This window comes from Dendropsophus ebraccatus, chromosome 4 (genome assembly GCF_027789765.1).
Source record: "Dendropsophus ebraccatus isolate aDenEbr1 chromosome 4, aDenEbr1.pat, whole genome shotgun sequence".
Lineage (NCBI taxonomy): Eukaryota > Metazoa > Chordata > Amphibia > Anura > Hylidae > Dendropsophus > Dendropsophus ebraccatus.
Window position 1 is genome coordinate 152,394,033 of NC_091457.1, and position 15,242 is coordinate 152,409,274.

The 15,242-nt window shown below is 44.9% G+C and overlaps 1 protein-coding gene across 1 annotated transcript in view; it reads left to right on the forward strand.

The window, feature by feature from the left end:
* Positions 1–15,242, forward strand: part of LOC138789357 (coagulation factor XIII B chain-like) — a 99,578-nt gene that overhangs the window by 57,365 nt on the left and 26,971 nt on the right. The window contains exons 8-12 of the mRNA XM_069967967.1: positions 3,718–3,855; positions 4,961–4,999; positions 5,216–5,395; positions 7,078–7,251; positions 13,236–13,418. Of these exons, the coding sequence (XP_069824068.1) occupies positions 3,718–3,855; positions 4,961–4,999; positions 5,216–5,395; positions 7,078–7,251; positions 13,236–13,418 (714 nt within the window). The remainder of the gene's footprint in view (positions 1–3,717; positions 3,856–4,960; positions 5,000–5,215; positions 5,396–7,077; positions 7,252–13,235; positions 13,419–15,242) is intronic.

Here is a 15,242-nt window from a genome sequence, read left to right on the forward strand (position 1 = left end):
GCTTTCTGAAGGCTTCTGTTACTGCCATGATAGATTTGCTATTGCAACCTGCTTTAGGTAGGCTATATTTGTAGGTCACAGAAATAACAGTTCATTACAATATTATTATAATACAAATAATTATCTATTGCAATGGACTTGTAATGGCGGCCGTTAACTCACAATGGTTAACTGTCCCATGCCCTGTTTTCTGCATTCATTTACTGCTGCACTGCTGCTGCTCCCTCATGCTGCAGTTCCTCTCCTGACCCATAGGATGTAAATGCAAGCGTGTTGCCTGAATGTTGGTGGTTCGTTAGCATCCATAATAAAAGGGTACAGAATCTGTTACTAATTTTCATATGTTTAACCATGCTGATGTAATGTCCCAGAACCCATGTATCACTGCTGGCCTCTGCTTTTAGTTCAGTTGGCCCTGAAGGTATTTTACAAGAGGTTCCTATGCTGTCTTTAGTCTAACTGCACCTTTACTTTTTGCCCACAAGATGCCGCCACTGATCGCTGTTCATGTTATTTACAGCACATTGAAGTCTTTAGGGATTAACCCTTAGACTATCCTTGGCGTAAGGGTACGGCAAGGTTCCTGCCAGGAGTGGTATGTGTCCACCCCTGGATATACCGACACAAGCCCGTTAAAGGCTGGCGTAGTGCAGAGGAACTCCAGCAAGTACTTTTCACGGAAAGTTTGCTTTGGTTCTCAAACTGTTGCTCGGTTCTCAAACACTTTTCGGGCACCAAGTCTTGAAGTACTCAGTATGTGAATGTTTTTGCGAGCTTGGATGGTGGGTAGTATCTGGTGAGTTTAGCACTAGTGAGGCTTCATATACAGTACTGTACAGTATAAGACTGCTGGAGTGCATATACAGTACAGTAGTAGTACAGTCAGTGCACCACCATCTCCCATCCTGTACTGTATAAGACTGCCGGAGTGCATATACAGTGCCGGAGTGCATATACAGTGCAGTAGTATTACAGTCAGTGCACCACCATCTCCCATCCTGTACTGTATAAGACTGCTGGAATGCATATACAGTACAATAGTAGTACAGTCAGTGCACCACCATCTCCCATCCTGTACTGTATAAGACTGCCGGAGTGCATATACAGTACAGTAGTATTACAGTCAGTGCACCACCATCTCCTATCCTGTAGTGTATAAGACTGCTGGAGTGCATATACAGTACAGTAGTAGCACAGTCAGTGCACCGCCATCTCCCATCCTGTACAGTATAAGACTGCTGGAGTGCATATACAGTACAGTAGTAGCACAGTCAGTGCACCACCATCTCCCATCCTGTACTGTATAAGACTGCTGGAGTGCATATACAGTACAGTAGTAGCACAGTCAGTGCACCGCCATCTCCCATCCTGTACAGTATAAGACTGCTGGAGTGCATATACAGTGCAGTAGTAGTACAGTCAGTGCACCACCATCTCCCATCCTGTACAGTACTGTATAAGACTGCTGGAATGCATATACAGTGCAGTAGTAGTACAGTCAGTGCACCACCATCTCCCATCCTGTAGTGTATAAGACTGCTGGAGTGCATATACAGTACAGTAGTAGCACAGTCAGTGCACCGCCATCTCCCATCCTGTACAGTATAAGACTGCCGGAGTGCATATACAGTGCAGTAGTAGTACAGTCAGTGCACCACCATCTCCCATCCTGTACAGTACTGTATAAGACTGCTGGTGTGCATATACAGTACAGTAGCTGTACAGTCAGTGCACCACCATCTCCCATCCTGTACTGTATAAGACTGCCGGAGTGCATATACAGTACAGTAGTATTACAGTCAGTGCACCACCATCTCCTATCCTGTAGTGTATAAGACTGCTGGAGTGCATATACAGTACAGTAGTAGCACAGTCAGTGCACCACCATCTCCCATCCTGTACTGTATAAGACTGCTGGAGTGCATATACAGTACAGTAGTAGCACAGTCAGTGCACCGCCATCTCCCATCCTGTACAGTATAAGACTGCCGGAGTGCATATACAGTGCAGTAGTAGTACAGTCAGTGCACCACCATCTCCCATCCTGTACAGTACTGTATAAGACTGCTGGTGTGCATATACAGTACAGTAGCTGTACAGTCAGTGCACCACCATCTCCCATCCTGTACTGTATAAGACTGCCGGAGTGCATATACAGTACAGTAGTATTACAGTCAGTGCACCACCATCTCCTATCCTGTAGTGTATAAGACTGCTGGAGTGCATATACAGTACAGTAGTAGCACAGTCAGTGCACCGCCATCTCCCATCCTGTACAGTATAAGACTGCTGGAGTGCATATACAGTGCAGTAGTAGTACAGTCAGTGCACCACCATCTCCCATCCTGTACAGTACTGTATAAGACTGCTGGAATGCATATACAGTGCAGTAGTAGTACAGTCAGTGCACCACCATCTCCCATCCTGTAGTGTATAAGACTGCTGGAGTGCATATACAGTACAGTAGTAGCACAGTCAGTGCACCGCCATCTCCCATCCTGTACAGTATAAGACTGCCGGAGTGCATATACAGTTCAGTAGTAGTACAGTCAGTGCACCACCATCTCCCATCCTGTACAGTACTGTATAAGACTGCTGGTGTGCATATACAGTACAGTAGCTGTACTGTCAGTGCACCACCATCTCCCATCCTGTACTGTATAAGACTGCCGGAGTGCATATACAGTACAGTAGTATTACAGTCAGTGCACCACCATCTCCTATCCTGTAGTGTATAGGACTGCTGGAGTGCATATACAGTACAGTAGTAGCACAGTCAGTGCACCACCATCTCCCATCCTGTACTGTATAAGACTGCTGGAGTGCATATACAGTACAGTAGTAGCACAGTCAGTGCACCGCCATCTCCCATCCTGTACAGTATAAGACTGCTGGAGTGCATATACAGTGCAGTAGTAGTACAGTCAGTGCACCACCATCTCCCATCCTGTACAGTACTGTATAAGACTGCTGGAATGCATATACAGTGCAGTAGTAGTACAGTCAGTGCACCACCATCTCCCATCCTGTACTGTATAAGACTGCTGGAGTGCATATACAGTACAGTAGTAGCACAGTCAGTGCACCGCCATCTCCCATCCTGTACAGTATAAGACTGCCGGAGTGCATATACAGTGCAGTAGTAGTACAGTCAGTGCACCACCATCTCCCATCCTGTACAGTACTGTATAAGACTGCTGGTGTGCATATACAGTACAGTAGCTGTACAGTCAGTGCACAACCATCTCCCATCCGTTACAGTGCTGAGATGGGGGGGACTCTATACAATAAAGGATAAAGTGAGGAGTCGGTGACTACTGTACAGTATAGTTCTGTTCTGTAATGTGTTGTAGTGAATACACTGGGCACTTTTCAATGTAATATATGGGTACTGTAGGTAATTATAGGTGGGTGCTGGAACCAATTATACACATTTACATTATTTCCTATGGAAAGACAATACTTGGTACTCAAACTGCCTCCCGGAACCAATTAAGTTCGAGAACAGAGGTACCACTGTACATATAAAAGATACTGACATCTAGTGGCGAAAAGTACTTCATCGCCACTTAACCTGAAAAGAGGAAGCTTTCTGAGAGGTGCACAGGAGAGGTAAGAAACACCTGTGGTGGGACACCACCATTATACAGTATATTTTATGTTTGCGATGCTCCTATCATTTCATGTGGAGAACAATTTGCAATTTGTGTCCCTCAGCTATTACCTGCAACTATAACCGTATCTCCTACAAAGATGGGGATGTTATTAAATATACGTGTCCCCAAGGACAAAGGCCGGAGTCAGAATTGGGACAGTGTTTTTACTATGGGTGGGGTCCCCCACCGAATTGTCAAGGTAAGCCAAAACTTCTTTTTGTTTACTAGAGCGTTGCCATGCTACCTGACTCCCGCTTTCTTACATTTTCCTTGGACTATGTATAAGCGCTTAGAGATAAGTAAACTTGCAATAAGTTGGGAATCACACGAACTTGAACTCTCTGCAGGGCCGGACTGGCCATAGGGCACTTCTGGCAAATGCCAGAAAGGCGGGTGGCTTTCAGGGGCTGGTCCCGTGCTCCTCCTTCTGTGGCTGGGACTTCCGGTAAGGGAGCGCACGTTAGAGATGCTCCCTGTGCCGGAAGTCCCAGCCCTGGCGAGCAGGGAGCTCTCTTATGCACGCGCTGCCTGGGATAGGGCGAGACACCCCCGGCAGCTGTGCATGAGCCGGGGACCAGGCGGAGCCTGAAGAAGGAGAGGATCGCTGGGGGAGCGAGTTGTGTCTTTGTATCTGCTGTGCACAGAGGGGAGAGGGGGCCATCTATAAGAGGGAGAGGTGAAGAGGGGGCCATTTATAGGGGGGCGGAGAAGAGGGGGCCATCTATAAGAGGTGGAGAGGGGAAGAGGGGGCCATCTATAAGGGGAGGGGAGAGAGGGAAGAGGGGGCCATTTATAATGGGGTGGGAGAGACGACCATCTATAGGGGGAGAGGGGGCCATCTATGGGAGGGGAGAGGGGGCCATTTATAAGGGGAGGAGAGGGGGCCATCTTTGGGGGGGAGAAGAGGGGGCCATCTATGCAGAAGAGTGGTGTCAGCAAACCGCTGCTAGCTTCTACAGGCCACTTGGAGGATATAAGGATCGTCTGGGTATCCCCTCCCACTACTCCCAGGTCGTCACTTGCTTGCTCCTTAATATTGGCACGTCTAATAGGGATTTTAGGGGAGGTTAAAAGGGATATTATTGTCATGGAAGCCAAAAGGGGGTAAATTGTATTTACATAGGACTGTGTGATGAATGAGCTGAGTGGAGGGGATAATGTTAATTACATGAGACTGTATGGTAAAGGGAGCTGACGGGAGGGGGTGATACTTACATAGGACTGTGAATACGTTTGTGTCTGATGTCTAATGACAAAACAGTTTTTTTTTTTTTTTTTTTTTTATGGGAAATCTGACCAATCAGAGGCCAGTGACCCCCTACCAGGTGTCAATGAAAATCAAGGTAAGTTTTGAATCTCTGTTTCCTTTTTGCTGTGTGCCTATTTCAGATGAAGCCATGTTTTTATGTGTTTTTGCTGTGTTTTCCCACTATTTTGGTTTACGTAAAGTAAAAAGGAAAAACGCATTAAAAAATACCATGTGTGAACACAGCTTCAGAGTCTTTCATTCTGAGAACCGATGCTCATCAATTCTTTTTTTTTTTTTTATCAACATCTAGAAAAACAAAAAAAGTGTCCTTTCCCATATCACCCAATAAATGCTGAAATCAAGGATCCAAAGGAAGCGTATTATAGCAATGACAATGTTACCATGACGTGTGTCAGAGGATATAAGATACACGGCTCTCCAACAATTCGGTGTATTGAAGGAAAATGGGAACAACCTCCAGAGTGCATCCGTAAGTTAGTTAGTTTTGTGTATTTTTTTTTTGTACATAAAATATTTACAGAAATATGTGCTGATAAAATAAAATATCTGTAGTACAGGTCAAATGTCAAGTCACCACTATGGCATTATACTAAAATGATCAATAAATCAGGAAAAAATTATAATCAAAGGTTTGCCAGACATTTGTTGAAAAGTTTGGGTTTTTACTTTTACACACTCAGATATCGGACAGATTATGTGGCAGATTTTTAAAGTCAAAGCCAGAAAAAGACTATAAACAGAGAACAGGTCATAAAGGAAAGACTGAGATTTGTCCTCTTTTCAAATCCATTCCTGGCTTTGACTTAAAAAATCTGTCACATAATCTTTCAGATATCTGTGTGTGTAAAAGGGCCCTTAGGTTTGGTTTGGACAAAGCCTCCCCTACAAGGCTATGTCTCTACCCCTGTGTTTACTCTCCTGTATGAAAGTGAAAGACTCAAAGAAAGCATGGTGAGCAGTGTGCAACGTAGTGCTGGTGCTCCTGAGCGAGCTGCTTCCCTTGTCCAGCACTCATATACGTCGCCATTTTCTTCTTGTGCCCCGGTACACTATATGCCCCGGCCCACTATATGCACAGTGTGACGATACCCCTGCAGGGGAGGGGGATATCATTACACTCCAGTGGGCCAGTACGCACAGGCCCGCTTCTGCCATGTGGCGGAATGAGCCTTCCGCCTCAGGCGGCAGATTTTGCGGTCCGGCAGGGGGGCGGCATTATGTCCCCCCTGCTGTCATTTTTGTTAAGTATCACTTAACAAAAATGACAGCGGCCGCTCACCTGTCCCGTCGCCCGCGCTCTCCACATCCCGTCAGGTCCCGCGACGTCACACTGCAGCTATCACGCACCTCCAGGCTGTGGTGAGTGCCCAGGGTCGGTGGGGGACGCGCTGGTGTGACCGGGTCACGCGACCCGATCACACCACTCACTCACCACAGCCTGGAGGTCCGTGACAGCTGCAGGGTGACGTCGGGGGACCTGACGGGATGTGGAGACAGCAGAGAGCGCGGGCCGGCTGCGGCGTGGGACAGGTGAGAGGCTGGCTGGGGGGGGAGGGGGAGGAGGGTGATGCCGGCCATCACTCGGGGCGGCCGCCTCAGGCGGCAGAGACCCCAGAATTGGCCCTGAGTACGCAAGAAGAAAATGGCACAGAGTGGCTTAAAATACCGTGCCACAGCCGACAAGATAATAAAAAATTGCATTACAAGCAGGTACATTCACTTTAAGGCCAGTTTCACACTATGTATGACAGCGGTCATTCTGTGACACGGCCTCTTCACAGAACGGCCGCTCAAGTGAAGTTCATCCCGGACGGTACTGCTGTACCGGCAAGATGAACGTTATTTCTTTTGAATTGGAATGCGGGCGCATTCGGGTGTGCCCTTATTCCAATTTACCATAGCCGACAATGTAAAGTGCGGCTGCTGTTAAAGGAGTTGCAGGACCAAAGATTGCCACATCCCGGTGAGTGTGTCATGCTGCATTATAGCTAAGCAAAATAAATGGGGTTGTGTTGTGTGAGACAACAGTCACAAATATCCAATTGACATGCTCTAATAAAACAGAGTGAAAAAGCAGCCAAGCACTTCCTAAATAGAGAGTCACTGCTACCACAAGCAAATAATGTAAACGGATTTATTTTGATTCTTTAGAAAATCCATGTCCGCAGCCTCCAGAAGTTACAAATGCAACTGTTGCAGAAAAAAATAAAATATTTAACCATGGCGAAATAGCTAAATATGAATGTGAAAAAGGATTCCAGCTCTCTGGAGAAGATTCTGCTAGTTGCGTAAGGGGAGAGTGGATGAATATTCCAACTTGTATTAGTAAGTTTTCCTGCTTTATAAATCTGAAATGATATGACAACAGTCACAGACAAAAAATATCTACAATAATTATTAATCTACAATGGGTAAGTAAAGGTAGAGTAGATATGATGTACTGTATATAACCATCAAACATTGGAAGTAAGTGAAAGCAGAAAATATGTCATTCTGCTTTCTCTATTGTCACCAATGATTATCTGCGATAAGAAGAAGAATATTATTTTCCTTTGTACCCAAACAATAGATTTGACTTTTTTCTTTTGTGTCTTAGGCTAGATTCACACACACACACCGGATCCGCTGCGGATCCCTTGCCTGTAATTTTCAATAAGATTACATACTCGCAGTGGGATTGACATCCCACTGCAAGTATGTAAGTGGCAGCCCCCTTAACCCCCCGCGGGCTGGAGCATACAATTACCTGTTCCATGCTCCGGCTTGCTTCTAGGGTTCCCAGATGGACATTCCCGGCGCTGCCCCGCCACAGCCACTGATTGGCTAAGCAGGACGTCCAGACGACGGGAGCCCCCGAAGCAAGCCGGAGCATGGAACAGGTAATGTATGCTCCAGCTGGCGGGGGGGTTGTTAAGGAGGCTGACTGACATCCCGCTGCGAGTATGTAATCTCATTGAAAATGACAGGCAAGGGATCCGCAGCAGATTTCGTTGCGAATTTGCAGCTGGAAATCCGCCACTGATCCAGTGTGTTTCTATCCTTAATATAGTAAGGAATATCCCGGAACTCACCAATATTCTTAGTGTACTTTTATTGCAGTGTCAAATCATACAGGTACAAACAAGGAGGATGCGGCGTTTCGGTCTGTGGCCTTCATCAGGTTGTGAGCTGATAAAAGTACACTAAGAATATTGGTGAGTGCCGGGATATTCCTTACTATCTGCTTGGACTGTTGCCTGCCACAAGCACCACCACTACCGCACAGTGCCGTCTTATCACTCTGCCACTCTACCCTTAATATTTCTGTAATCGCAACATATTTATGTTGTGAGAGTATAAACCATTCACAACAACATGATTTGGTGACATTCCGTGGCACAACTTGAAGCTGGTGGGCCCCAGGGCTCCCTTCAAATATAATTCTTTATTTATCGCACTGGATAAAAAGACACAAGTCTGCATGTTGAAGCAGACCTGTCAGCAGCTTTTTTTTTTTACTAAAGTCAAGGCAGACCCTTAATCAATAGATATAACTAGAGCAAACTTAAAAAAAAAAAAAAAAAACTTTTCAAAAGTTCAGTTCAGAAGGTTTTCTGAAGGTAAAGTTCAGGCTTGTCCGAACCAAACAGTTAACTCATTGCAGCTTTAACAGTGGGACTATTGAGGCTCTTTCACTGGGAAAAAAAAGTTCTTTTTAATGTCACATTTGACTCTTTGGAGCATTTCTGTTTGCGCCTTTGCGGCATATTTTTCCAGACACCTAAATCAAAACCTGCACAAGAAAAGCATGGTGAACACCAATAGAGAACTGCATCTACATCACTGTGTTTCCGCCCCTAGGGAGCTGAGTCTCTGCCCCTATGTTTCTGTCCCTGAAGGAGAATCAAAGTAGACTCAAAGAAAGTATGGTGGTGAGCGGGGTGCAGGTGCTCCCCCGTGAGCTACTTACCTGGAGTCCGGCTATTCACGAGCAGGGCCTTTTGGCAGGGCCTGAGGAAAGAGATTCATGGCAAGTGTGGCCCTTGTCAACACTGCCAAGCCCAACTGGGAAGAGGAGGCAGTTGCCCACAATACACCACCATCATACTGGGAGACAGCATGGAGCATGGACATTAATGTAAATTATGCTCCACACAACCAGGGTGCAGCAGTCCCACTGAGGCCATCATACTATTAGAATACAACTATCCCACCAAGACCAACAAGCTTTATTGAGCCCCCTTCAAAAACCTTTAGTGACCAATCCTTATGTTTGCTAGGAAGAGGACAGTCAGTCTCTCCTGCACCAGCACCCTCTCCTTTTACTCCACCTCTGTCTTTTCAGAGATGGTTTGGAACAAAGAAGGAGCAAAAATGGGACATCAGAAGACATCTAGACCACCTGGAACCTGGTGAAGCATACTCCTGAGCAGTAGCTAACCACAGACAGATACAAGGGGTATGGCTTTCTATGATGGGCCTTCTAACGAATCCCTGTCTAACGAATCCCTAACGAATAACCTGCCAGAGTTCATGCCCAATCTCGAACCCAATGAGGAGGTGGAGTACACCCGTATGCGATTGCCATAGTGGGCTGACACAATTACCTGACTGGGTGTATTGCCACCAGAGCCTTCCTCTGTCTCCACAGAGTCGGGGGAGTGGGAAGAAGATCCCCAGAACCCTTCTCGAGCCTTGGTTGACGTGTTTGACACCACTGCCAAGAAGCCAACTCCCAGGAGCAGAAACCATCCCTGCAGCTGCCAGTTCCACCTCACCAGCTCCTTCAACAAGTCTCAGAGTCTCTAAAGTAGCTGCCACCAGCGCACCTTCTCCCATAGTGGCAATTATTCCCCCAGAACTCACCTCTACATTAACAGGTGCCCAACTGTATGTGCCATCAATGGTGAGAGGATGCCAAAATCCACATATTTTAGGAGCCAGATATCAAGCCTATACCTTATCCTTGTATCAGCAGCTTGCAAAGCAGGGACAAAGAAGGGGGCTTATATACCCTTTGGGCAGTTCTCCCCCCGAGCAACATCATACTTTCTCCTTCACTGTATCGCTATATATATATTGGACGAAGTCAGCTCTTGTGCAGTGAAGGGAACACATACATTTACACTAGCTAGAGGCAGATAGGTAGAGGTAGGGTTAGAGAGGGTTATAGAAGGTTGATTAGGTATCAGGGACAGGTAAAGGATAGTGTGAGGGTTGTAGTGTAAGCTGTGTAATTGTGAAGAGAATTGCCAAGAGAAAACCCTTGACCTGTGGAAAGACTGTCACTAAAGGAGGGGAGAAGTTGGGTTCCAACTTGGGGGCTGCCTTGGAAGAAGGGGGGACTGGTGAGGTGGATTCGGTGCTGTAGGGGTGGCTTCCTCTACTGGCAACGGTCTCAGACACAGACCCTCAAGCATGTTTAGAAGAACCTGTGCAGACTCTGCCGGGTGATTGCAGCAACCCACCATCTGCATGGCTCCTGCATAAGGGTGTACCCCCCCCCCCTCTTGTACCGGGTACAAGATTTTGTAAATAGTCTAGGAGGTAGTCCCTCTTGATGGAGTGCTGACTTCCATTGACAATGACTTAGGGCTTATTCCCATGTCCCGTATTTTAAGGGCCCCACAGATGGGGAAGCCCTGTAATTAAGTGTTTCCCTACCTGGCATGATGTATCAATATCATGCTGGGAGCAGGGAAACTGTTTGAATCTCTGCGGCATTTTACTGACACAGCCACAGCGGGCTTTCCCATCCGTAGGGCCCGTAAAATATGGGACATGGAAATAAGCCCTTATTCTGCTTTCAAATAGTTTTAGAACAGGCCTCCTGATGTAATCTGGCAGATGCTTCAGAGGATTACCTTCACCCAGGAGAGCAGCGGACAGCATGTACTGACCCACAAAGTGACAGGAGAGTAGCAAATTCAGAGCTTACACTTTAACTCTCACACTATTCTCTATATGTCCCTGATACCTAATCAAGCTTTTATAACCCTGCCTCTCCCTATATCTAACATATATATATATATCATGCAAAGCACCACAAAACAGGCTGATGTCGGTACAGCACTGTAGTGTGGCACTCATATTAAAGCATAATAGCTAAGATGGGACTTGACAATAAATATATATAACGCCTATCAAGTGAACGTGCCAAGCCAAAAAATAATGAACTCATAATATGATTTTATTTATAAAAAAAGAAACCCATAAAAATAGATACAAATGCAAGAAACACATAGATGAACCACAACTGAAAACAAAGACGGTAATAGTAATTTTTAACTTACAGTATGCATGTATATAGACTAACCATAAATGCCTATTAAAGTGATATGGTGCAGAACTACAGTACACGAATACAAGTAAAGTGCAAGATGCAAATAACAACAAGTACCTGTATAAAACACTGGACATGTAAACCAGAGGTACTCCCCACCACACACACACACACACACACGTTTCAGCCTCTGCCTTTATCGAGAGATAAATCCACAGTTCCACAGGTCTTCTGGGTGAAGTTCAATCTGTCCATCACAGACCAGGTAACATCACGTGTCCTGTTCTAAAACTGTGTCGGACAGCTAGTGTTATTGAAAATAACACCTATTCCACTTTTAGAACAGGCCACATGATGTTACCTGACAGGTGCTTCACAGGATTAACTTTACCCAAGAGAACAGCGTGTACTGACACACAAAGTGTCAGGAGTGATTTCACAGGTACGCAACTTACACTTCTACTCTCTATCCGTTCCTGGTACCTGAACCTTCCATAACCCTCTCTTACTCTGCCTCTCCCTCGCTCTCTCTAGCAATTGTTAAGGTATGTGTTGACTAGTGATGAGCGAATAGTGAAATATTCGAATATTCGATATTCGTTCCAATATCTCCCCGATATTCGACTATTCAATCGATTGTTGGATCCCATTAAAGTCTATGGGAAAAAGTATTCGTTCACTGAAAAACATCTATTCGACCACTTGAAGGTTCACCAAGTCAGGTTCACCCCAGGAAATGATGCCAAAGTAAGAGAGTCTCTCTCTCCCCCTCCCTCTCTCTCCTCCATGCATCTCAAAATAAGGTACAATCTGCCCATCGAATATTTATCGTATATTGACCGAACTATTCGATAGTATTCGATTCGATCAAATACCTTACTATTCGATCGAATATCTATTTGATCGAACAGTAATCGCTCATCACTAGTGTTGACCTACTACAATATATACAGTGAAGAAGAAAGTGTGACATCAAAGGGGAACAGGCGGCGAGGGGGGGGGGGGTCTGCAGCTAAATGCCTAGCTGCAAGGAATTATGGGTAACCCCTGGGCATTTGATGTAAGGTAATGTACATATGTGCAGCCCCCATTTCAGGAAGTTTGGTTTGCTTATCTCTAAGCAATGTTCACAAGTAAGCATTTACATGCAGGCATAGGGGTAATAGTTAAGAGAAAAGTGTTTCAATGTTACTGGGCTTTTGCAGACCAAGGGAACGCACTTTGGGCTTTTTCTAATAATGTGCATATATCTCAGCGTTGGAGAGATGGATTAACATAAGAGTTATATCTCCAAATTCAGGGTTAGAGGACCTGTTGATATTTACTAGACCGCCTTGATTTTATTTCTTATTATCAAGAAGATGGAAACACCCTGACATGATTTCATCTTCGTTTAAAAAATAAACTGACACTACAGAAGTCTCCAAAAGAATAACAAGAAATGAACAAGGCAATAGTAGTGATTTCCATGCAATTTATGGAGCACAATATTTCTGTCACTTCCTGTATCTTCCATGAGAATTTTTTTTTGTTGAAACTGTAAAAAATCTAAGAAACTTGATGAACAAATCAGTTGAAATGCAGTAGATGCGTGAAATAGCTGGGACCAGTACTGCTATGCTGGTCACACTGGCACATTGGTTTCAACAGGATAATCCCACACCCCTGGGGCTAATGCAGTGATTTGATTGGGCTGTCAGATGGTGTTGGTGGTAATGGTTTCCCCTGGGCACACTTTGTAAAGTGTCGGCCTGGTATCTATGTGGTGTGCCCTTGATATTATGGTGCAGAAACACTGGTGTGGTAGATTTGGAAACAATCCACATAGGAAGGTTAATTCATGATGATTGGCCTGTGTACCATAAAAGTTACAGCGATCAGCTGATCTCATATTTTGCCTGACCAATAATCAATCATTATTGGCTGCACATCGCCCTATGTACACAGTGGATATGGGGCCAACAATGATGAAACAGTTATATATATTTATTTATATACATATTGACCCTTTTATATACTAAATATTTATTAATATTTTTGCCTTTAGCGACCTCTTGTACATCTCCACCTAGTGTTCCAAATGCCAGAATTTATGGATCAATTAAACCTAAATATGAATCTGGTAATAAATGTTATTTCATGTGCAGTACTGGTTATTCCATGGGTAAATCTCGGATAGGTTCTGCAAGATGTGAGAACACAACGTGGATTAATCTACCAGTGTGCCGAAGTAAGTAGAACTCCAACTAAACCTTATTGACCGAGTAACTCTTTAGTTTAATTTATTTCCTTACTTTATTCTAATTTTAACTTTAAAGCAAATATACTATTTCCTAACAGAATTTTATTTTCCACTACCACAGACCCTGGTGGCATGGTCCATTATTCAAAATGCCACCTTCTTCTCGTGCTGTTTTTTCCACTTGCACAGTCCACTCTATGCAGTGTTGGCGGTAATGATATCCCCTCCTCTCAGTGACGCGGCCAGGCTTGATTCAAATGGAGGATTACCGAGGGGAGGGGCTATCATGGGAGTCGCCAGGCCTGCCTCCAGTGCATAGAGCAGCCTGGAGCATATGAAGACACCGACACCAACTGTGGGAAATTGTCTGGCATTTTGAAAAATTGGCACGCCAATTGGTGCTGCCAGGAACAGTCATTCTCTACGGACGTCGGACTCATGTCTGGTAATTAGCATAACGCGCGTGCAGGGCTTCCGACGGCGATTCTTCGGCAGCAGGACCGGGTCCAGGAGCGATCTTCGTGGAAGGCATAAGTATATGGGGCTCCACTGAGGGGGTCGGGCGGGCTCTGCCCCGACAGCCAGGGTGAAAGGTCCTCTTTAACCAAATAAAAACAAAATACAGGCTACAAAATAAGGAAAAATTCATCCGTTTTTCCTTATCTAATAACGTGCTATGTGCACAGAGAAATATCTGTGTACACATTGTAAAATAACTAAGGCGCTAACGGGAAAAAAAATAAACAACGGCAACACCGTTTCTATACTAGCCCTCACTCCTTTGTCCATCCACGTTCGAATCTTCCACTGATCGTGAGTCAGTGGAACTCCCATCATCGTCTGTTCGTCACTACCTTGTACTACGGCCGGCAGTGTAAGATGGCTGACAGCTTGCTTAATCGTTCAGAGCTTAGCAAGCTGTGAGTCATCTGCCGACGTCACACTGGGGGCTGGAGAGTGTCAGATGACTCACAGCTTGCTCAGCCAAACGGAGCTGAGCTCTTCTGACGTCTCACAGGGGGCCTTCCTGCTGTGAAGACGTCATCGACACAAGATGGCGCCAGCTGTGGTCAACAGGGATCAGGTGCGTACGCATTTTAATACTTCCAGGTGGATCAAGGGGGGCTTGATAGGAAAGGAGGGCATAAGGATAATTAAAGCACATTACAAAGTTATATAACTTTGTAATGTGCTTTAATTGCCTGAAAAAAAGCACTGGAGTTGTCCTTTAAAATAGCTCAATATTAGAGAAGAAGAAGAAAAACATATTTTCTCTTCTTTTACATGTTTTGCCTTTATTTTACTGTGTGAATATTTTTTTTCACTTTTTCTTTTTTTAAGATAAAGTGGGAGATTTATGAAAGGGTGTAAATATGCACCTGGTGTAAACTGCCCACAACAACCAATCACAGCTCCTTTTATATTGTTGAAAGCTGAGCTGTGATTGGCTGCTGTGGGCAGTTCACACCAGGTGTATATTTACACCCTTTCATAAATCTCCCCCAAAATGTTTAAAACTCTTTCACTGTTGAAGATGAGAGAATCACTTGGAAATTCATTTCGCGAAGTTCACGAATATTAGCAAAAATTCGGGAATATTCGCGCATCGCATACAAACGAATCTCACATAGAACGATAGTCGTTAGTTACAATCGTTATAACGTTCGTTACTGCGATTGTTTAGTAAACGAATGAGGAATTACAATGAATAACGAAGCTAATCTGGCGAATTAGCGAATCTCAACAAGGCGAATTTAACGCCCGATTCGTTACAGTACATCGCCAATTCATACAGTACACACAATAGCAGTA